This window comes from Mustela erminea, chromosome 9 (genome assembly GCF_009829155.1).
Source record: "Mustela erminea isolate mMusErm1 chromosome 9, mMusErm1.Pri, whole genome shotgun sequence".
NCBI lineage: Eukaryota > Metazoa > Chordata > Mammalia > Carnivora > Mustelidae > Mustela > Mustela erminea.
In genome coordinates this window covers 107,999,706-108,024,004 of record NC_045622.1, presented here as the reverse complement: position 1 = coordinate 108,024,004, position 24,299 = coordinate 107,999,706, and the positions used below count along the sequence as shown (strand labels likewise).

Here is a 24,299-nt window from a genome sequence, read left to right as displayed (position 1 = left end):
CCAGGGTCAGTGGCCACCAGGGCCCAGGGCAGCAGCTCATGAGAGCTGGGTCGTGATGGTGTGCACGAAAGGCTGACAACCCGGGCTTGAAGGACATGCCCTCTGAGGAAGGACATGCAGTGGGTGACCCAGCAGGGCCTGGATCAAAGGACTTGAGATTATCAGGACTTTTGTCAGCTAGAGGCAAAAACAGTGACCTCTATCCGGACAGCTGGAGGTTCCACGAGGGTGAGGAGCCAAGATACCCCGATAATGGAGGGGGCGGGAGGGAGGGCGTCTAGGAGGTCACTCTGGCTCAGAGAGACGCAGGGAGACAACCTGGTGGAAGAGGTTTGGGCCTCACTTGAGCTTGGGCTTCGGAGTACTAAGGATGCTCTCGGTCTCCTCCATTTCAGGGCCACTGTCGCTGGGATTATACATCTCCAGACTATCATACAGTTCGTCCAAGTCCTCTTCCACCTCTCGTATCTGCTCTCGGGATACATGTTCCAGGCCAAAACCTACCTATGGGGGAAAAAGATCTTTGAGTCTGGGGTTACGTCTGTTAACAGCTATGGTAGATGGGCAACTCTTTCCTCCTAGACGGGTACCAACTGGCTTCCTGAACTCGTCCTCCTTAAGGGACAGGCCATAGCTTCACACTCATTGAGGTAACCCTGGTGTCCTCTCTGTGACCCAATCCTGAGAGCGGGGATGTGGTGAGACCACCTCTTCTTTTCAGTGTCTCCCTACCACTCCATGCTATGGGCCTGGCACAAGGAAGAAACGTGGAAGTGCTAAAGGACCTCTGCCAGAGAACAGGTATGAGAGAAACCAGAAGACTGTGACCCCTTGCAGGCTGGTCCTGTTCTCCTGAGGAGCCCACAGAAGGACAAAGAAACCTCTGAACAATCTTCCTCTCCATCTCTTCTCCAGCACACTGAGAAGCCAAGCCTACGAAAACTGGGACCAGGCTGGTCAGAGCCCAGGGAGGACACTGCTTCTCTATCCGTGACCGATTCTTGGTTACTTAATGGCCAACCATTGAGGACACTCAACTACCTCACAGGTCGTTGTGCACCATGATCCCCCCCCCTGACAGGAGGGAAAACCAAACAACAACCAGACGTTACTAATGCCCCATGCCAGAAGGGTGGCGTTAGCCAACAGTCGAGTACAACCACACTACCCCTCCCTGCAGGTACCGCGAATCCTTTCTTTCTCTTTTTATGTAGCTTAAAGCCCTTCTTTAGCTATTCTCTCATTTGGGGGTCCTGTAGTCCCGACTCCCAGGGGCAGGAAAAAATGCACCCCAGGAACAAGGGTGAAACTCAGGGAATTCTACTCACCATCAACCTTGGGAGTAAGGGGTCGTACCTCATCTGAAACTTTAAACCGCTTCAGGAGGGCCACAAACTTCTGCTTGATGTTAGGTTGCTGTGGGAACAAATGGCACAGAAGTTCTCAACAACACCCACCCATGCACGACGATCAGTTTAAGCCAACGGAGTGATCCAGAGCCCACTCTTTCCTTTGCAAAGCACTGTGGGAAGACATGAAGATGGGAAAACAGCTTCTATCCTCCGGCACGTAAAACCCCCCAGGGAAGCAGGCACGTGCATGGTTAACGCGGAGCGGACCCCAGGGCTGTGGGCATCGAGTGTGCGCACCTCCCACACCCCTCCAAGTCCTCCCTTTCTCCAGTCCTTCAGATACGTGGTGCTGCTTGATGATCTCCGGCTGCATCCACACAGGCACCTCCAGTCCAGCATTCCCAAGAATTATCACCTTCTCCCCGTGTTCCCATCCTGGGTACCATTATCACAACCCCCGACCATAGGAATCTGAACCCAGAGTGTCTCCCTCCCCTTTCTCCTCATAGACCAGTGTTTACTAACCCCGATTCTCTTTTTCATCTGCAATACCACTGCTGTCCTTCAGGCCTTTCTCCCCACAGCCCTGTGGGGTCACTGCAACAGCCTTCAACCGCCACACCCTCAGCCTCACACTCCCAGCTAGCTTCTGGTCTTATTCTGTCTGTCTGAGGACTTCCCTACCTGTCCCTAGCCCCATGTCACCACTGAACACCTCCCCCGTCTATTCAAGTGGAAACTGCTGATAGTTCTGTAAAGAGCGGCATTGCCACAGCACTCCTGGGAGTCTTTATAGAGCGTATCCTTTGCCCTGTCTGCACATTCTCTTGGCACTCCTGCCCAGAGTTGGCCACTTTCCCCTGCGCACCATCGCTGTCCCTTACGCCAAGCTCTATCTTCTAGCACCTACTCTACTGTGTAGCAGCTGGTTTAGATGCTGTCTGTGTTCGGACATCGTGATCTCCTTGATGGCACGGACTAGGCCTTTCTTGTCTCTATGTCTCTAACTCCAGGTGCAATGACTGGTCTGAAGTACTTCTGCCTGACAGACTTGCCATCTGGGGATGGAAGAGACTAACTTGCGAATAAGACTGAGCCAGGCCTTCAGAAAAAAAGCAGGGGTTCCAAAGGTAGAAAGGGTATCCATAGCAGAGAAAAAACGCAGCAAATCAATTAGTGTATCTAGAACAAAGTATTCTTGGTAGGGAGAGAAGAATGCATGTGTACAAAAGGAGACAGAAACTAAAGAACCATTCCAAGTCTTTGGTAATCTGACTGGAGAGAGCCTGCAGCTAAAAAAAAAAACCATAAACAAAAAACAAAGAACAACCTTTCAAGAAGAGGATATTAATAGGAGCACTGAATTCTGGTCATATAATAGGTAAAGCTATGGTTCATCCGAGACCACAGGGAAAGGTGACTTATAAAGCTCCAGCAGGTCTCTCCACCTTTACAGAGCCAGAGAAAGAAGAACTTAACGGAAGAAGCTACAACACAAAGGGATCCTCCAACCTCTCCCCATTGTAAGTACAACAGCATAAGATGTCTGAGGCCCTGGGGACATGCCCTACCCAGGCCATTTTGGAGTGCCAAACAGGGATTAGATACCTGAGGACAACGAAACAGTTCTCACACTCTCTAGTCATTCATTATTTAATGGGGGAAATCAAGGCCACAGTCTTGAGGACTTTAAGGCCAGTAATGCCTAAGGAGGCAAGGAGAGAGGACAGTGTGGTTTCACTGTGAATGCCAGACTCAGAGGCAACACATCTGGAAGGTCTGGCTGACATTTATTTCATTCCTGCAGGTGATGGAAATCTCTGCTCTTGGGGTCCCTAAGCTAGTTCTACTCTAGACAATCAGGATATGCGGGGGAAAAATGAAATTGGGTTTCTAGCACTTTTGACTCTCCCACACTTTAGCACAGGAACTCCAGCATCAAAGTTAACCTAGACCGAGAAACAGACTCTGAACTATAGAGAACAAACTGATGGTTACCAGAGGGAGGGGGCAGGGGGATGGGTGAAACAGGAGAAGGGGATTAAGACTGCACATATCACGATGAGCACGGAGTCATGTACAGAACTGCTGAATCACTATAGTACACACCGAAACTAATGTAATACTGTAGGTTAACCATACTGCAATTAAAATGAAATGAAATGAAATTACATTTAATTTAAAAAGCAAAAACAAAAACAAAAACAAAAATAAAAAACAACAACCCCAAAGTTAACCTAGAAATCCAGGTATTAAGTGTCTTTTTTTTTTTCGGGTATTAAGTGTCTTAGTCCAGGATTCTAATTTCACCAAAAATCGTGACTCCTGAGGACATCTTATGTAGGAGACACAATTCAAAGGCATTTGGCTTCTAAGATTATGGATCCATTAAGGCAAGAATGATACCCAATGTAATTAGACCTTACCAAACCCAGTTCTAAGCACTAGCCTATTATTTCTGGGTTAAAATGATTAAAAATGGTGATAGCTCTAGAAAAGACTGTGTCTGTCTATGTGGTAGGTAGGACGTAATTTGAAGTAGTCACCTGGAGAGGGGACGAGGGGTGCCCGAGGCATTCTGCTTCTTGAGGAAGCATTACCTGTTGCAAAGTCTAAAACAAGGTTTCTCAACCTATTTTCTATCCCGAGATAACCTGAAAAATATAACACGCTCCTATAAGTAACACTGCTTCTCTACAACAGTGACTCTTAATTACATGGTGGTGCTGGTGGAGGGGATAAAGGGGTGTATCAGAACCTCCAGAACCTTCATGTGCATATTTTAAAAAAGACCTCAGGAAGTTTCAATACACCACTCCCTCCTACCTTCAAATTTAAAATCTCAGCTAAAACATTCCCGGGACCTTTGAGGCTCACCCTTGTGATGGCAGAGGTCGAGGTTAGTTTCCTCCGGGTCTTCTTTACTTTCCGTAGATCTTCATCTTCATAGAACAGGTCCTAAGGGGGTAGGTGGATGGAATGAAGTTGGAAAATCCCAGGGGTGTCTGGAATTATTTCTCAGACGCTACATGTGAGGGGCTGTGGAAAGTTACCTGCCCATGCAATGGATCATCACTGCCTTCCTGCTCTGATGAAAAACTCTCTTCCTCTTCCTCAGAATAATTGTCAATATCAGGAGAACGATCTGGAAAGAGGCAACTTAGTAAGACAACCTTGCGATGTGAAGATCTGGCCTAAGAGAGCTGGGTTGGCTGCAGTTATGGCTCCCGTCAGGTGGAAATATGGCTGGGGTAGAGGAGAGAGCCACAGCCATTGAAGGTCACATTTTATTCTCAGGGATCTCTACACTTTTTTCATAGAAACGTTCTAGGCCTGTCTTGTTCAGCTTTCCCAGGATGGGGAGCCGATGATGGGCTTGTTCTTGACCCACAGGGCTCTCCCGATACTATATACATCTTACCAGACAGCTTGGACTTGATTCCTTCATGGTCAATGGGCTGGCTGGACAGAGAGTAGATCTTTATTTCTGCCACAGGCACGGAGACGTCCTTCACGTTGCTGTGCAGGCCGAGCACCAGGGCACCCTCACTAGGGTGCTGCATCACCTGAGGCCACAGGGCAGCAATGCAAACGCCTTACTAAGGGAGGTGAGTCGTCTATTTTCATAAATCCAAGTGGATGTGCAAGCCAATGGGAATGGATTGTGCTGACACATTTTCTTTCTCACTACCTTTCAAACCCAAGGTTACTGTTCTCCTCTTACCTTCAAGGTCTTACTCGAATTGTCAGCCTGGTCAGCCCTGTCACTGGTCAGGCCCTGTGCTTAAAAACGAAGATCAAGACTCAAGACTAAAATGATGGCTAATCTCCAGGACTACATTTTAGTGTTAGTCCTTGACAGAGAACTAGTTCTCCTGGCTGGTTGGGGCCAGACTGCAGACGGTAGTTACCTGTGTCTGGCAATGGGGAAAAGGACCTACAGGACCTGAGAAAATGGAAGGGCTTGACACAGGTGGGGAATTGTGGTGTCCATAAACTTCACTTCCTACAGTCCTTCATACTGATTCAAAGCACGAAGAGGAAAGACAGATGGGCTGGGGCTGTCTCACGTATTCTATTTATTAAGGTCACAAAATTTTCCTATTCAACATAGTAAAGTAGATATAAGTTAAAACTGATTTGTGGGCCAGCTGCGTGGGGGCTGGGCAGGTGGCAGTCACTGAGCTCTGCACAGGGGGGAAAGCCTCCTGGCACCAGCCACATGGGGAAAGGGAAGCCACCAGATTCTCCAGACAGGACTGTGATGGATGTCAACTATTTCATGTGGCCTGATTTGAGGAGCAAGCTAATGCTTTTCAGGAGCAGGAAATCAATAGAAAATCCCTGTTGACATGTTGACAGGACTTCAGTTAAATGGGGCCTGCTCTGAAAATCTACAAGTATCATGTAAAACCTCTGCACACAAAGCATTTAAAGAACAACTCTTCGTAGTATAGTTAAACTGAGCTCTTAGACCTCAAAAAATACATAATGACATAATTTCCTTTCCTGTGATGAAACTCTGCAAACATAATACATACACGTGTATATGTAAAGAATTTCAGTCAAATGAAATGCCATCCTACTGGTTAGAGGAGGCAATCCATCGGCTGACCGGAACTCAGCCAGGAGGAGCACGGATACCTTGTAGACAGGACAGTTTTCCTGTGGAGCCTGTCAGATAGAGTGATCTTTGACATGACTGAACACCCCTCCCCACTAAAGGGATTTTCTTCACAGAGTGCTTTCCCAAAATCCTTGAAAAAGGACTGAACTGAATGATCTTTTGGTTACAGATGTAGGGAGATTACAAACAAGAAAACTTGGGGAAGAGGAGAGGAGAGAGAGAGCAGTCTTCCTTGAATTCCTCTGCTCCTGAGAGCTTGTGTTATTTGGGTGGAAATGACAACACCCCTTTTCACAGAGGCTCCTTCACTTGACCTTATTAAGGCTTCGCTGGGACGCGCACTGTGATGTGTGAGGTGAATGTGCGTCACGGCCCCTGCCGAAGCAGAACCTCTGGAAACAGAAACTCTGCTGTGTTTGGGGGATATCCATCCATATTCAGCTTCTTTCACAGGGGGTAATGAATGGATTTTCTGCAGAGATGTACTTTCAGATCGGCTCTTTATTTCCATAGAAGGAGGCGTTTTTTCCCTCTACGGTTGCTATCTATACTAATTTGTTTCTGAAGGAATATGCAGGAAGTTATAGATCAGAAAGCCTTGTTACTGTATTTTATATATATATATATATATATACACACACACACACACACATACATACAGAATACACACGCGCGCACACACACACATACACACATATGCCTTCATGATGGTGTAATTTTTTTTTAAGGGTTTTTTTTTTTTTTTTTGACAGAGAGAGATCACAAGTAGACAGAGAGGCAGACAGACAGAGAGGGAGAAGCAGGCTTCCTCTTGAGCAGAAAGCCGGATGCAGGGCTCGATCCCAGGACCCTGAGATCAAGACTGAGCCGAAGGCAGAGGCTTAATCCACTGAGCCACCCAGATGCCCCTAAGATTTTATTTTTAAGTGCTCTCTACACCCAACGTGGGGTGTGAATATATAACCCCAAGGCTACCGCAGCCTCCACTGACTGAATTAGCCCCGTGCCACAATGTGTAATTTTTAAAAACTGCCCTCGTGCTTTGTTTGATTCTTGATTTGAGTCCTTGTTTTTAAGAACTTGAAATGGTGGGCTTGCTACATACATATCTGTTCAAGAAGATATTTGTTTGAATTCCCAGTATCAATGCCTTGTTGAATTGGTGCTTTAGAGTCACAATAAAGCATTGCTTCAGCTTAAAAACATAATAAAAAGTAAAACTGATTTGGGACCCCTTTTTTCTTTCCCTGTTTCAGGGTTGAGAGGATTCACCTGGCACACAAGGGAACTATACAAATGAGCAAACACACTGAGGATAATGGAAGCCTACTTTCATTCTGTTGGAGGGAATTCGAGCTGTGGAAAGGGGAAAGGCTACAATAAGCCCAATGGTGTTGGGTTGGAATTAATTGGGACGTGACCTCATGATCGGACAGACAGACACAGATAGGGAACAGGCATGATGCATGTATGTATGTTATGTATGAGGGCATATACACATATGGAGATATATTTTCTAGTTCTATCTGTTGAGAGGGAGCAGAAGTAATGACACCCTACCTGGGAAAATGAATACTTCTGGTACCCACATGTTGGTTTCTAAATACCATGTTCCACTGAAAGGAAACAGGACCCTTCAGAGAATCAGTTCATTCCAAGGCTGGGTCAGGAAAAGTACAAGATGATATTTTGTACCAGAAAGTAAAGAAATATATAAAGAATGGTGGGACATATAAAAAGAAAGATATAGGAACCAGCTTGGAGGGGCTCTCACTGGCCAAATTTGAGATAATCTCAGCATCAAAATAACTAATGACAGTTACAGATTAAACCCCTGAATTAAACAGGAATCCATAGGTCCATAATTAATACCAAAAATGAACCAATCAATAAATGGTGAAGAAGAGAAAGCTCTGTCTTACAACAGAAAGCAAACTCATAATACAGCAGGAATGACGGGATTATAAAGTCACTGTCTGGCAAGCATCAAAATAATAACTGAATCACGCAAGAATCATGAGTAGATACTAAACTTAGTTGGTGAACATATGAGGAGAGAAAAGGTTGTTACATAAACATCACAAAACATCTGCCTGTAACATATTTTTTCATTGGTAAATACAAAAAATGTATTAATTTGGACTGGAAATGCTGACAGACATCATCTTAATCAAGAAGAGAAGCTAACCTCACCAGAAATGGAACAAATTGACGTGCAGCACTGCCCGTCGTGCACTGGGAAGAACACAGCATGACTTCTGTGGTAATTCTGCCAAAAATGTCAGAAGACATCCGACAAACCCAAACTAAGGAATATTCTCTAAGGTAACCAGCCTGTATTCTTTCTTTCCCTCTCTTTCTTTCTTAGCCTGTACTCTTAAAAAAAAAGTCAAGGGAATGAAAGACAAGGGAAATCTGAGGGACTGTTGAAAACTGAAGACCAAAAAGGCACGACAACTAAATGAACATGTAATCCTAGATTAAAGTCTGTGCCTGTAAAGGACATGACTGAGACACTTGGCAGAGCGTGAATGGGGACTGTGGGCAGGACGGTGATCCTGTACCAGTGTTAATGTGCTTATCTTTAGGGCGGGCATGGTGCTGAGCACACAGGAGAGTATTCTTATTTTTAGGAAATTAATCGTTTCTCGGCCTTTTGGCTAAGATCAAGTGTAGGAAATTTAACACACTGTAGTATTAACATGTAATAGGGCATCATGTCTGCAACTTCCTCTCAGTGGTTCAGAGAATATGCAGGAATGTTTATGCAGGGAGAGGAAAATAAGGCAAATGTGGTTAACATGTTAGCACTGAAGAATCCAAGGGAAGGGTATATGGGAGTTCTTTATACTATTCTTACAACTTTTCTGTAAGTTTGAATTTTCTTTTAAACTGAAAGAAAAACATTCTGTGAGGGAGAAAGTACCTCCTGAGGTATAGCCTGAATTTCCAATAAAAGAACTGACTTGTGGGCGCCTGGGTGGCTCAGTGGGTTAAAGCCTCTGCCTTCGGCTCAGGTCATGATCCCAGGGTCCTGGGATTGAGCCCCACATTGGGCTCTCTGCTCAGCAGGGAGCCTGCTTCCTCCTCTCTCTCTCTCTCTGCCTGCCTCTCTGCCTACTTGTGATCTCTGTCTGTCAAATAAATAAATAAAATCTTTAAAAAAAAAAAAAAGAACTGACTTGTAAATAAAATAGAACACACAGGTAGTAGGCTGGGAAGATCGTTTGCTGAGCTCAACTGGCTGGGCCTAGTGTCTCTCTTGGCTCTCCGACTTAAGGGCTGGAGACGGTTCTTCTTACCTCTGCCATGTTGATGAGTCCCACAGCCAAGGTCTTATAGCCCAGGATGGTCCGGTTCTTGTAGCGCTTTCTCCTTTGCAACATGATCTGTAGCTTGTTGGCATCTCGCTTCAGGAAATGAGGATACTGCCAAATACAAGAGTCAAATACTGTTAATAAGTAACTGGGTCTTGGGGCACCTGGGTAGCTCAGTCGGTTGAGTGCCTGCCTTTGGCTCAGGTCCTGATCCCAAGGTTTTGGGATCAAGCCCTACATCTGGCTCCCTGCTCCGTGGAAGCCTGCCTCTCCCTCTCCCTCTTTCTCTGCCCCTCCCCCTGCTTGTGCTCTCTCTCTCTCTCTCAAATAAATAAATAAAATCTTAAAAAAAACAAAAAACAAAAAACAAAATGCAACTGGGTCCTTGGTCGGTTCTGGTCCTGCTGGAGGATACACAGTGCAACTTTACTGGGCCTCACTGTCTCCTGGCTTTACAAGGCTGGGAAGCAGGGGTGAATGAACCACCATTAAGGTGCTGCTCAGGGTCTGGTTCTCCTTGGTGCCTGACTTTCACTATGCAGCTCTACAGTACACATATATTCAGAAAACTGCCTTCTGGTGGCTCAGTCAACTAAGCGTCTGCCTTTGGCTCAGTTCATGATCCTGGGACCCAGGGATTGAGCCCTTTGTTGGCTCCCTGTTCAGGGGGTAGTCGGCTTGTCCCTCTCCTGGTCCCTCCACCCCACCTGCCCCCCAGCTCGTTCTTTCTCTCTGACTCTTTCTCCAATAAATACAATCTCGAAAAGAAAAGAAAAGAAGAGAAAAGGAAAGAAAAGAAAAGAGAAGAAAATTGCCTCTTTCCTTGCCATGTGACCAAGCATTTCTCCATGTGCTTCAATTTGGGCTCCTGGGATTACAATGAGAGAGAGACATACTAAAAAGGGACAAGGAGGAGAAGGGAAGAACCAAGATTACAACATGGGGGCAGAGTGAGACTGAAAGGGAAAAATTCAGCTGGGGTGTGGACTGCAAATTACCAGGGAGAGGCAAAGGGGCTGAGGGCAGGCTGAGAAAGGATGGGTAGGCTAACAGCCTTATCCAAGGAAAAGGAAAAGAACTTGGGTCTCAGCATCCCCACTGTGGCTGGCTAAGTCATTGCTTTGGCCCTCTAGGCTTACTATAGATGAATGAATGCTCAATTCATTGGATGACTTTAATTCATTGTGCTACGGCTGCTCTCGGATAAAACAAGTCTCCAGATTAAACGACTATTTAGGAACTAGACTGGACATTAGTGACCTAAGATTGAGTTAGATTCTCACCTGGAGGGAAAAGGTTAATTGGAGTTCTGTTTCCACCAATCCACTAGCTGGAAGGATGATCTCATTGGAGCGAAGAATCCTTTTTGAACCCTGAAAACCAAGAAAAAATAGGCCCAATGTATATCATCAAAAAATCACACCAAAAGAAATACTAAGTTTGCAAACAACTTCTAAACTCTATCAATATCCTTACCAAATACTTCCCTGGTTTTTGTTAGACGCATCAAAATCAAGCCACATCATAGATATGATTTTACAGGTTATTGTGTGTTCATGAAAGGTTTTCACATAAAAATGAGTAATTTTTGCATGTAGAGCTCTCCTGAAGAAGAACCAGGCAGGTAGCAGTACCCCCCCATGCTCAACTCTGCCTCCCTTCTTCCTCTCAAATTGATACTTCACCTGTACTGTCTTGTCTTTGGGCCTTTATTTTCACATGCCCCCCCCCCTTCTTGGATGCTTATTCATGCTTCTACACATACCTAAGGCACTCATTTTTCAGGTCTCAGTTTAATTTTTCCCAGGAACCTTTCCTTTTAGCCCTACCCCTTCTAACCTAACAAGAGGCTAGCTATCCTAGCATTTTTTGCTCTAAAAATAAAGTTGGGCCAAACTACTCCAAAAGTGTAAAAAAAGACCAGCAGGAGGGCCTAAGGAATGCCAGTAAATTTGTATAGATTAATTCTTCAGAAAAATTATTTAAACACAGTGAAATGCCCAGATCTCCAGTACACGAATCAATGAGCTGATAAATGCATTTATGTGTGTAACAAGCCACAACTGCCTCAGGACATCTATCATTTTCATTGCTCCAGGAAAACTCTGTGATCCTTCCCGAACAATTCTACACTGCCCTTTCTGGTAAGCACTGTTCTGATTTCTTTCAGCATAGGTTAGTTTTGCCAATTCTAAAATTCCATATACATGGTCATATGGTATGCACTATTTTAGCTGGGCTTCTTTAAACATCATCTTTTGAGGTTCACATAGGGTGTCGCATCTATTAGTAGTTCATTCCTTCTTACTGCCAAGTGGAATCCCATTCTATGAATACACCACCTTTGTCCATCCTACTGTTGTTGAACATTCGCACTTGGGTCGTTTCTAGTTTTTGTCTATTATGGCTAACGCTGCCATTCTTGTTACAAGTCTGGGAAAAAAATATGTTTTACTTTTTCTTGGGCAAACACCTAGGAGAGGAATTGCTGGGTCTCAGGGTAGATGTATGTTTAATTTTATGAGAAACTGCCAGACCAATTTCCAAAGTGTTGGTATGATGCCCACCCCCAGCAGCAGTGTATGAGAGCTCCAGTGACCCCGTGTCTTCGCCGGCACTTGGTATGAACAGGCTTCGGTTCATGGATTCTAGTGGAGACAGACCGTGGAATATTGCTGTGGTTGCGATTTGCATTTCCCTGATGACTACTACTGATAAGCACCTTCCCATTTGTTTACTGATCATTTGTATACTGCCATTTATGAGATGGCCTGGTCAAATATTTTCATCCAGGTTTGTTCAACTTGTTTTTGAGTTGTAAGAGGTTTGTTTTGTTTTGTTTTTAAAGATTTTATTTATTTATTTATTTGACAGGCAGAGATCACAAGTAGGCAGAGAGGCAGATAGAGAGGAGGAAGCAGGCTCCCTGCTGAACAGAGAGCCTGATGCGGGCCTCGATCCCAGGACCCTGAGATCATGACCTGAGCTGAAAGCAGAGGCTTTAACCCACTGAGCCACTCAGGCGCTCCTGTTTTGTTTTGTTTTTTTATGTATACAAGTCACTTGTCAGATATATGTATGGTAAATATTTTCTTGCCTACTTATTTTCTTTCTTTTTTTTTTTTTTTAAAGATTTTATTTATTTATTTGACAGAGAGAGATCACAAGTAGGCAGAGAGGCAGGCAGAGAGAGAGAGGAGGAAGCAGGCTCCCTGCTGAGCAGAGAGCCCGATGTGGGACTCGATCCCAGGACCCTGAGATCATGACCTGAGCCGAAGGCAGCGGCTTAACCCACTGAGCCACCCAGGCGCCCGCCTACTTATTTTCTTAATGGTATCTATTAATGAAGTATTTAATTGTGATCAAATGTACTTTATTACTTTTTTATGGTTAATGTATTCTGGGTCCTAGCTAAAACATCTCTGCCTACTTTAAGATTGTGAAGTTACTCTGTTAACTTCAGTTACTCTGCTAACTGTGTTGGAGCAGATATTCTCCTGTTTCCCTTTAAAAATTTTGCAATTTTAGGGGTTCCTGGGTGGCTCAGTGGGTTAAAGCCTCTGCCTTTGGCCAGATCACGATTCCGAGCACCACATCGGGCTCTCTGCTCAGCGGGGAGCCTGCTTCCCTTTCTCTCTCTCTGCCTGCCTCCCTGCCTACTTGTGATCTCTGTCTGTCAAATAAATAAATAAAATCTTTAAAGCCAGGCAGAGGCTTAACCCACTGAGCCACCCAGGTACCCCTTTAAAAAAATTAAAAAAAAAAATTATAATCTTAGTGGGTTTTTTTTGCGGTAGTTATTATTTTTTTTAGTTTAATTTTTTTCAGTGTTCCAAAATTCACTGTTTATGTACCACACCCAGTACTCCATGTGATACGTGCCTTCCATAATACCCACATGTATTTTGGTTTTACATCCATTTCTAATTTTGTTTTTACAAAATGCAAACTTTATTTAACGCAGGGAGGAAAATCTAAATACAATAGTTCGCAATGTTTTTGTAACAAGAATAGTGTACCATACCAGTGAAATATAATAAAGGAAATTCTGCCTCACCTGTTAGATAACACTTTCGTAGTAACCACTATTACGAACAACAATCTTGACAAAATTTTCACCTGACTTTATTTATTTGATTTTTAAAAATCTCTGTAAAATGAAACTCAGAAATGTTGAAAGAATTCAAAATGTGGTTGATATATAGCAGAGGTTCCAACTAGAGGTAGAAAACATTTGGCAATATTTAGAGATATTTTGGGAGGTTGTGACTGGTGTGTGCGTGCGTGCGTGTAAAGTATTTCTAGAGGGTAGAGGCCAGGTTGTTGCTGACCATCCTATTGTGCACAAACAGACTCCATGTCTAGTGCCACTGAGAAACCCTCTAGCTGAAACCTCATCTCCACCGAAGACATGGCTTCTTGGATAACTATCTCAAATGGTGGCCGTTTTTCTCCCATAAGAGAAGGGGACTTCTCTTATGGGACACACCGCTGGACTGGAAATGGGGAAGGTGTCCTCCTTGTTTTCATCACCAGCTCTAGAACATTCTCCCTTCCATCTCTCTAAAAATCCTTTTCTGGACTGATGCTCTCAGTTCATATTGACCTCTATCCCTGCTGTTGCTAGGATCTTTACCTGTAGTCATTCTTGCTCACTTCCTGATTTTAGCTCCTCATTCACTGTTCTTCTCCCCAGCAGGACACCAGCCGTAACTCTCCGTGGTTTCAATACATGCTCTTTCCTACATCTTGGCTGCCCCAATCCCCTAATCTCTCTTTTCCGATGATTTTGTCCTCACACTTGTTCTAGCTACTCACCCAAATGTTCTTTCTCCAGATCTTACCATTACCAATAATTACAACCAATACCTAATCTCTGTTTCATGCTCCCCACTCTCTGATTACCACCTATCTTTTCAGCTCATTTTCTCTGGTTTGTCAACAACAATAATCCTTTAGACCCACCAGGGCCTACAATCCAAGGATGCTTCCATTGTTTTAATTTTCCCCAGGGTCCTGTTGTCTATCTTTCCTCCTTACCCAGCTTAAATGCCATAGGCAATCTGTATAAACATGTTCTCGCACACACCCTTAACTCCTGTGCTCTGCTGCTAGTCTGCCATATTCACTTGGTAAAAATTACAACCCTATTTAAACCCAACTGCAGGGCGCCTGGGTGGCTCAGTGGGTTATGTGTCTGCCTTCAGCTCAGGTCATGATTCCAGGGTCCTGGGACTGAGCCCCACATCAGGGCCCTTTCTCAGTAGGTAGTCTGCTTCTCTCTCACCCTCTGTCCCTCCCCTGGCTTCTGCTCTCTCTCTCTCAAATAAATTCATAAAATCTGAAAAAAAAATCCAAACTGCACCAGCTAAACATGCCCAGAGAGAATCATATAATTAGGTGAACTGGTCTGTCTTAATACATGACCCCAAATCAGTAGTGTGCTGACAAGGCAGCCTGGCAATTACTCTGTATTGTCTCAAGTCTTTTCACTTTTCTGCTCTACTTGATGATGGTTTTATATCTTCTCATTTTCATATAAATGGAATCATACAATATGTGGCCTTTTGAGCCTGCCTTTCATTTACCACAATGTTTTCAAGGTTCACCCGTGTTGTAGCATGGATATATTTTATTTTTGTTCATTGCTAAAAAATATCCCATTGTACTGATACACCATCTTTTACACATCCATTCCTCAGTTAATAGACTTGGTTTGTTTCAAATTTTTAGGTATTATGAATAGATGCTGTGATGAGCATTTATGTGCAAGATTTTACATGACCATGTTTTCATTTCTCTTGGGTAACTTCTAGGAGTGGAATTGTTGGGTCATCTGGTAACTAACACTATGTCACACCTTTTCAGGAACTGCAAGTCTGTTTCCAAGATGGCTGTATCATTTTACATTCTCAACAGCAGTATGAAGGAGAGGGCATTACCTTTCTGCAGTATGAAGGAGAGAGCATACCTTTCTGCAAGCCTCTCTTTTTAAAAATTAATTAATTGGTTAATTAATTTAGTTTTATTAACATATAATGTATTTTTGCCTCAGAGGTACAGGTTTGTGTGAATCATTAGTCTTACACACTTCACAGCACTCACCATAGCACACATCCTCCCCAGTGTCCATAACTCAGCCACCCCATCCCTTCCACCTTACCTCCCAGCAACCCTCAATTCATTTCGTGAATCTCTTACGGTTTGTCTCCCTCCTGATTCCATCTTGTTTCATTTTTTTCCTCCTTAACCCCCATTAACCCTCACCCTGCCTCTCAAATTCTTCATATCAGAGGGGAATTATCATATGATAATTATCTTTCTTTGATTGACTTATTTAATGTTTGGCTAATATAAGACAACAGGATTCCCCTTCCTGCTTCCGTACTCAAGTTGTTGCAAAATATGATTTTGGTTGAGTATATGAAAAAAATCCAGGGGTGCCTGGGTGGCTCAGTGGGTTAAGCCTTTGCCTTTGGCTCAGGTCATGATCTCAGGGTCCTGGGATTGAGTCCCTGTTGGGCTCTCTGCTCAGCGGGAAGCTTCCCCCTCCCCCAACCTTTTCTCTGCCTGCCTCTCTGCCTACTTGTGATTTCTGTCAAATAAATAAATAAAATCTTTTTTTTTTTTTTTCTAAAGATTTTATTTATTTATCAGAGAGAGAGAGGGGGAGAGAGCGAGTACAGGCAGACAGAATGGCAGGCAGAGGCAGAGGGAGAAGCAGGCTCCCTGCCGAGCAAGGAGCCTGATGTGGGACTCGATCCCAGGACGCTGGGATCATGACCTGAGCCGAAGGCAGCTGCTTAACCAACTGAGCCACCCAGGCGTCCCATAAATAAATAAAATCTTAAAAAAAAATCTAGACTCAAGAAGATATGAGGTTAAAAAAAGGAGGAGGCTTTTGTAACATTGTTATATATTAAAATTAACAGAAAAAGGACAACAGTTGAAAAACTGGGAAATCTGGGGCGCCTGGGTGGCTCAGTTGGTTAAAGCCTCTGCTTTCGGCTCAGGTCGTGATCCCAGGGTCCTGGGATCGGGCCCTGCATCAGGCTCCCTGCTCCACAGAGGAGCCTGCTTTCCTTCCTCTCTCTCTGCCTGCCTCTCTGCCTACTTGTGATCTTTGTTTGTCAAATAAATTAAAAAAAAAAAAAAGAAAAGAAAAGAAAAAGAAAAACTGGGAAATCTGAATAGCCTTTTTTTTTTTTTTCAAGATTTTATTTACTTATTTATTTGACAGAGAGACAGTGAGAGAGGAAACACAAGCAGGGCGAGTGGGAGAGGGAGAAGCAGGCTTCCCGATCAGCAGGGAGCCTGATGTGGGCCTTGATCCCAGGACCCTGGGATCATGACCTGAGCCAAAGGCAGATGCTTAATGACTGAGCTACCCAGGTGCCCCATGAATAAAGTTTTTAATTTAATTAATAAAATTGTACCAATGTAATTTCTTAGTTTTGATACATGTACCATGGCTAAGAAAGATGTTAACATTGGGAAAAGCTGGGCAAAGGGAATACAGGAACTCTATGTACTATCCCTGCATCTCCTGCAAATTTAAAATTATCTCAAAATAAAATGTTAAAAATAAAAATCCAATCCATTGGTCTATTTTGTTCTTTGAATGGATCTTTTACCTAGCATGATTTTGTAACATCATGCATTCGTCATTTGGAAAACACTGAGTCACTGAGTTAGGCCAATGCTTCAAATGTTATATACTTTTTATTTTATAATTTAAAAAATTGTTATCATTACTATCACCACTGATCTCTTCAGAAAAGTCCTTAAGAAATGGGAAGCTGTGAAGCTTATAATGACAAACACATTTTACAAAATTCTAATTTTCACTTGAAAGATCAAATTTTATTTGTCATTGGCCAAAAATATGTCTCAGTTGTTTCCCTTGAAGTGATAGGTTCACTTTGCTCATTTTCAAGAAAATACATTCCAAGTAGCTGAGTCTGAATAACTTGTTTGTTTATGAGGTCTGCTTTCACTTAAAAATGGTGTTCCATTAAAAAAGCAGTTTGTTTGTTTGTTTATCTATTTATTTATTTGAGAGAGCGCCTGCACATGAGAAGGTGGGGCGGGAGAGAGAGAATCTTAAGCAGGCTCCCTGTCCAGTGCAGAGCCTTGGCGCAGGCCTCCATCTCATGACCCAAGATCATGACCTGAGCCGAAATTAAGAGTCAGACAATTAAATGACTGGCCATCCACATGCGCCCCAAAGCAGCTATTTTACTTCACAACTGAATTGCAGAAGTATTGGTTCAAGACAAGAGCATACTTCCCAATGAAGCAGAAATGCTTTATGCATGTTTGGGGCACCTAGGAGGCTCAGCTGGTTAAGTGTCCAACTCTTGATTTCAACTCATGATCTCATGAGTTGATCATGATCTCAGGGTTATGAGATCAACCCCTGCGTCGGGCTCTACAATCAGCAGAAAGTCCACTTGAGAGTTGCTCTCCCTCTGTCCCCACCCCCCAACCCGTCCCCATGCACTCTCTCTCAAATAAATAAATACATCTTAAAACAAGGGCTTTGTGCATGTTTCCCTCTGTTTTATCCTCTCACTGCTGTAATCCCTGTGTGTAGAGCAATGCTTTGCATATAATAGATGCTCAATAAAAATGTATTAAATGAATGAAAAAATGAATAAACGAGTCACTGGATAAACGAATGTGATAACATCTGTAATTACTTCCAGCTGCCTGGAAGTAAAGCAATAAAAAATTAAGGATATTTATAGTTTTGGGGTATAATTTTAAATTTTACAGAATGTTAAATATTTAATCAGGAAATAAAGGAAATGATTTCTTTTGGCAAAGGCATTTGACTGCGGGGATGGCAAAAGCGGTGGGGCACCTTCCAAACCGTACCGACAGTGTTTGCATTGGAAGGCAACAGCTTTTAGCAAAGCAACAATTCCTGAAAACTGGAACCCGGCCCATGACCTAGAAATGGGTGCAAAAGCGGGACAGGAAGCAAAGACATTGGAAGTCTCTACTTACACATCATTACCCCATACTTGCTTTCTCAACGTAGGGCGCCTGTGAATGTTTCACAGAACTGGGAGGAATTATGTACAAAGATGAACAGGGAGTCAGAATATAAAGTGAGACATGCAGGTATTCATAAGGAGTAATTAAAATGCCTTAAGTTTTGAGGACGAAATTAAGATAATGTATTTGTCTCAGAAAGAGAGCTGAGGACCTCAGGGCATTGTACATGCACTGTGAGTGCTATAGACGTGGAGTCCGGTGAAGCCAGTATTGGAACAATACACCGCTGCACCACAGCTGTCTAGCTAATACAATCTGCTGGCTGGTAGGGCGTTACCATACAGTTCACTATTTTCAATGAATAAGAATTCACTAAATACACCACTCGTCAGTTGAGGAATCCAGTCATTATTTAACAACTCCAGAATCTCAGTGAGCTCTAGGGAGTCATCACTAGAAAGGACTTACCAGTTAAGGAAGGCCTCATCGTGGAGTTTGATGACTATATATAAATTAGTTGCTCTTTAGTTTCTAGTACCACTTCTGCCACCTGGCAATTAGCTGGCAACAGGTAAATTCCTTAACATTCCCACAGTGCAGTTCTCCCTTCTTTTCTGAACTTCAGGAATGCTTAAGAGTATGAATGTTTGTTAATATTTTGGGTCCCTTGAAGATACCAAGTAAGTATAAGCAGTTTAATGGGTGGATTACCCAGAAGTTAAATTATTCCAGTAAATTTTTCATTGCCAAGTCAGAAACAATAATCTATAAATTTCTTCTACCTTATAGAAAACCTCCAAAGTGTTTCTTCAACCCATGCATTTCCTTGGACCCAGAAACCCCGAGAGTAACACTGAAACAGGCATTGGCCACCACAGCAATTTCTGAATCATTTATCACACACTTTAGCATCTGTATCACCTGATCGTCAGACTAATCCTGTTCGATATGCAAGGCAGGAAGGACCAAGTTTTAAACTTTCAGATAAAGAAACTAAGGTTTAAAGAAACTGAGCGGTTTAACTAAGAGACAGAACTGGGACTCACTAGGTCTCATGAACTCAGTCATTTTACATTATTGTTTCTTGCTTGGCTGAGGGAAGGAGGGAAGAGGCAGGCCCCCAGCAGTATTTCTGGAGTCCCAACAGCAGGCAAAAAGTTATCCAGCTTCCTTGGACCCTGAACAAACGATCTTGGTCAACTCACCTGTAGCTTCACAGCAATGACCACTGAGTTAAGGTCTTTGTCCATTTCTTTCAGCATGACAAGTTTCTTCAGGGTCAAGCTGAACAGCCTAGAAAAATTTTGAGAAAGACAATCCAGTCAGACATAAGGAACTTAGGAGAAAAGTGATAGATGATGTTGGGGAAACACTGCTTTACCTAAAGAAAGAATGTCAGATGCCAATCTGTGTCCGCCTTTAGTGAAAGAGCATCCTTCTATTTAATTCTGATACTTGAGAATTGTCAAAAGATACAATATTCCACGAACTGCTGTGGATATCCAATTATCTCAAGTTAAACTTACACATTTTTCTACTTCTGATACATGGGGAGCAATTTCTGCAGGGAGAAGGGTAGGTATACCAAGGGCAGGTATGGATGTGTGAGGAGGTCGGAAGGATTAAGAAACTTGACCGAGATCACACAAAAGAGGCCGAGCCAAGATGCAAATTTACGCCTGTTTTAGCCCAGAACCCAATTTAAGTTACTAAGGTACTTTGTTAGAAAGTTAGAAGAAATTGGGGCGCCTGGGTGGCTCAGTGGGTTGAGCCACTGCCTTCGGCTCAGGTCATGATCTCAGGGTCCTGGGATCGAGTCCCGCATCGGGCTCTCTGCTCGGCGGGGAGCCTGCTTCCCTCTCTCTCTCTCTGCCTGCTTCTCCATCTACTTGTGATTTCTCTCTGTCAAATACATAAATAAAATCTTTAAAAAAAAAAAAGTTAGAAGAAATTATTTTAATTACAAGCAAATATTTTCAACATATATTTCAATACAACAGAAAAGCTCCAAGGAAATAAGATACATTTCTCCTTAAACCCACACTCACACACAGTTGACTGTAACAGTCCAAGACGGTTCTGAGGTAACTAAGCCTGAGTCTGGCAAGACGTTCTGACTGGAGGTGTTATAATTCATAAGAGGCTGCGGTAGATTCCGATCCTACGTTTTGTTTTTGCCCTATGTTTTATTGGTTGAGTATTTCTTATGCAGTTAAAATACAGAATCCAAGGCCTAAACAGAAGGGTCCTTCCCTGATCACACTCCTGTTTGAAGAATTCCAAGTGCTGGTGAAGATGTGGCATAACCTGAAGTCCCCCATGTGGCTGGTAAGAGTGTAAAATCATACAATTACTCAAGAAAACCATTTGGTAGTTTATTAGTAGACATTAATTATATTCCTATTCCCATGCCCAGCTACTCCCAAGAGAACCCAACAACAGAGTCTGAGATCAAGAGCTGAGCTGAAGGTAGCTGCCTAACTGACTGAGCCACCCAGGTACCCCACTTCTAGCTGTTCTAGCATCCTATAAGGATAGAAAGAAGGAAAGTGAAGGCAAGAAGGGAAAAGCTGAGTTAGAAGGCAGCTGTCTTCGTGCCAGCAGTAGACGACTAGTGGTTTAGAGGGTGGTAGAAGCATGGCAGCAGCAGAGGTGGTAAAAAATGGTTTGAATTTTGGATATATTGCTGAAGATACACGTCAGCTCCTGGGTTTTTGGCCTGATCCTCTGGAAAGGTGGGGAAAACTCTGGGTAAAGCAGGTTTGAGGAGTTTAAGGTTAAGACTTCAATTTTGGACACTCTAAGTTTGTCTATTTGACTTCTCAGTAGACACGTTGAGTAGAGAGTTAGATATCAAGTTTGTCTCCAGACTGAAAACATCAATATGCAGGTGTGGCATACAAATGGAATTTAAAGTCACAAGGCTGCATGAGAGGATCCACAGAACGAGGACGTACACAAAGAGAAGAAGGGTTAAGCTCACGAATACGTCACCCTTAAAGACAGAAGTGAAGGTGATGAACTAGCAAAGGTGATCAAGAAGGATCAACCAGGGAGGCAGGGGGAACACCGAGTAAATGTGATATTCTAGAAGCCAAGAGAGAATGGTTGGCTGGATCAAATGCTGCTGTGGGGTCAAGACAAAGACTGAGAAGAGATGACTGAATGTAGTCACATGGGCCTAAACAAGAGCAGTTCGACGGAAGAGTGAAGATGAAGGCCTAAATGGAATGAATTTGAGAGAGGATGGGAGGCAAGGCACTAGAGAGAGCAAATATAAAGACACAAATCTGTGGGACCCCCTGGGTGGTTCAGTCAGTTAACTGTCTGCCTTTGGCTCAGGTCATGATCCTGGAGTCCTGGGATCAAGTCTCACATAGGGTTCTTTGCTCAGCGGGGAGCCTGCTTCTCCCTCTGTCTGCTGCTCCCCCTGCTTATGCTCACTCTTTCTCACTCTGAAAAATATAAAATACAATCTTAAAAAAAAAAGGCACAAATCTGTTTCAATCCTAGCTCCAACCCAATATCCCCAGTAGTAAACTTCTTGTCCAACAGAAAATACAGTACACGCCACAGGTGTAACTTTCTTTCCGGTGGTTTGTAATTTTGCTATGTGCTAGGAAGAGGGTACGCAACTGACCAGACTCAGTACAAACCTGGGCACTAGGTCTCTAATGAGCTTCCCTGGTAACATTTCTTAGTTGTCACAATTCACTGTATATTGTGTGACTTCACTGGGAGAAAATTCTTGAAGGCTTACACCTGGTTTTGCCCATGTACCCTCTCTCTTCACTGACTTCACTTTTGTACCCCTCTGAAGAAATAAATCATAGCTGTGACTATGACTGTGTATTCTGAGTCTTGTGAGTCTTCTTAGGAATCATCGCACCCAGGGGTGGTCCTGTAGAACCCCAACACAGAGTGGGTGGGAAGGGATAATTACAAAAGGGTACTAATATTGGGGTGATGGATATGTTAATTTTCTTAACTGTGGTGATGGTTTCACAAGTATGTATTTATGTCAAAACTTGTCAAATTGTACACTTTAAATATGTGCAATTTATTGTATGTCAATACGTCAATAAAACTTTTATTAAAAAATATTTTATTTATTTGAGAGAGAGAGAGAATGCATACGGGCATGAGACAGTATGGGCAGGGGAGAGGGGCAGAGGGAGAAAGAGAAGCAAACTCCCTGCTGAGCAAGAAGCCTGACACGGGGCTTGATCTCAGGATCCTGGGATCATGACCTGAGCTGAAAGAAGACTCTTAACCAACTGAGCCACCCAGATGCCCCTAAACTGTTTCTTCTTTAAATATTTTACTTATTTATTTGAGAGTGAGAGAAAGCATGACAGGGAAAGGGCCAGAGGGAGAAGCAGACTCCCTGTTAAGCAGGGAGCCTGACATGGGACTCAATCCCAGACTCCAGAGTCATGACCTAAACGGAAGGCAGTCATTTAGCCAACTGAGCCACCCAGGTGCCCTGTTTCTTCTTTTTAAAGGAAGGTTCTACCCAGTGTCCTAGAGTCTGCTAATTGCCTATCCAGCATCTATTCCCCCCTTTCTACTTAGTAACACAGCACCAATTTTCAGCTGAGCATGTTGCTTCTTAACATTAAAGACCATGCTTTCCAGCTTCTTTTGCAGCTAGGTTAGAACACATGGCTAAATGTGGCCAATGTGTAAGTGGACATACTAGGTAGGACTTGTGGGAAGATTATTTAAAGGGAGTCCATTCACCTGACAGATCCTTTTACCTTCTTTTGGTCGGCAAGGCAGGCTGAGGGCTTTAGCTCCTACAACGAACTTGAACCATGAGGAAACCTTGATAATTCAAGCCATGTGTCAGGAACGTAAATTAGAAAGAGAGGAGTCAGGACCCTTGAGGACACCGCAGGAGCTATTGTATCAATTGTGGACTATTTATCTCCAGAATTTTCATTTCTTTTTTTTTTTTTAAGATTTTATTTATTTATTCGACAGACAGAGATCACAAGTAGGCAGAGAGGCAGGCAGAGAGAGAGGAGGAAGCAGGCTCTCCGCTGAGCAGAGAGCCCAATTCGGGGCTCAATCCCAGGACCCTGAGACCATACCTGAGCCGAAGGCAGAGGCTTAACCCACTGAGCTACCCAGGCGCCCCAGGATTTTTCATTTCTTTAAGTGAGAAGGAAATAAACTCCTATCTTACATAAGTATCTTCTTTTGAATTTCTTATTTATGCAGGTAAACTTGTATTTTTTAAAGATTTTTAAATATTTATTTATTTTGACAGAGATCACAAGTAGGCAGAGAGGCAGGCAGAGAAAGAGGGGGAAGCAGGCTCCCCACTGAGCAAAAAGCCCAATTCGGGGCCCGATCCAGGACCCTGGGACCATGACCCCAGCCGAAGGCAGAGGGTTTAACCCACTGAGCCGCCCACATGCCCCATAATTTATGTCGGTAAACCTATTTTTAAGTGATATGCCGTGAACAGATTCTCCAGGTGTTAGGGTTCATCCCCCAGCTCTCAAATACTTTTGAGAGAATCAGTTGAGTTATTCCCAAGGTTACTTTATCTATTTAAAGTTTGTTTATTTATTTTTTTGCAATCTTTACATCCAGTGTGGGGCTCGAACTCATGACCCCAAGACCAAGAGTCGCATGCTCAGGACACCTGGATGGCTCAGTCAGTTAGATGTCTGCCTACAGCTCAGGTCATGATCCCAGGGTCCTGGGATTGAGTCCCACGTTGGGCTCCTTGCTCACTGGGGAGCCTGCTTCTCCCCCTGCTTGTGCTCTCTCTCCCTCTCTCTGTAACAAATAAATAAAATCTTAAAAAAAAAACAAAGTCACATGTTCTTCAGACAGTGTCAGCCAGATGCCCCCAAAAGTCCATTTTAAAGGGTGATGCCTTATCAATAAATCCTAGCTTTCATCCTTATGGAAGGAAGGCAAGATATCTCAAAAGTTGAAAGAAAAAAAGGTTCTTTTCATGATCCTTTGAAGAACCAAATTCCT

General features: G+C 43.5%; 1 protein-coding gene across 2 annotated transcripts in view; it reads right to left on the bottom strand.

Moving 5' to 3' along the window:
* The window catches only part of PACS1 (phosphofurin acidic cluster sorting protein 1), a 145,016-nt gene that overhangs the window by 20,428 nt on the left and 100,289 nt on the right, over positions 1 to 24,299 (bottom strand). For both annotated transcript variants that reach the window (XM_032357478.1, XM_032357479.1), the window contains exons 2-9: positions 19,505 to 19,592; positions 10,580 to 10,669; positions 9,282 to 9,407; positions 4,774 to 4,918; positions 4,406 to 4,497; positions 4,230 to 4,310; positions 1,357 to 1,416; positions 344 to 504 (exon numbers count right to left, since the gene is read on the bottom strand). In XM_032357478.1, the coding sequence (XP_032213369.1) occupies positions 344 to 504; positions 1,357 to 1,416; positions 4,230 to 4,310; positions 4,406 to 4,497; positions 4,774 to 4,918; positions 9,282 to 9,407; positions 10,580 to 10,669; positions 19,505 to 19,592 (843 nt within the window). The remainder of the gene's footprint in view (positions 1 to 343; positions 505 to 1,356; positions 1,417 to 4,229; positions 4,311 to 4,405; positions 4,498 to 4,773; positions 4,919 to 9,281; positions 9,408 to 10,579; positions 10,670 to 19,504; positions 19,593 to 24,299) is intronic.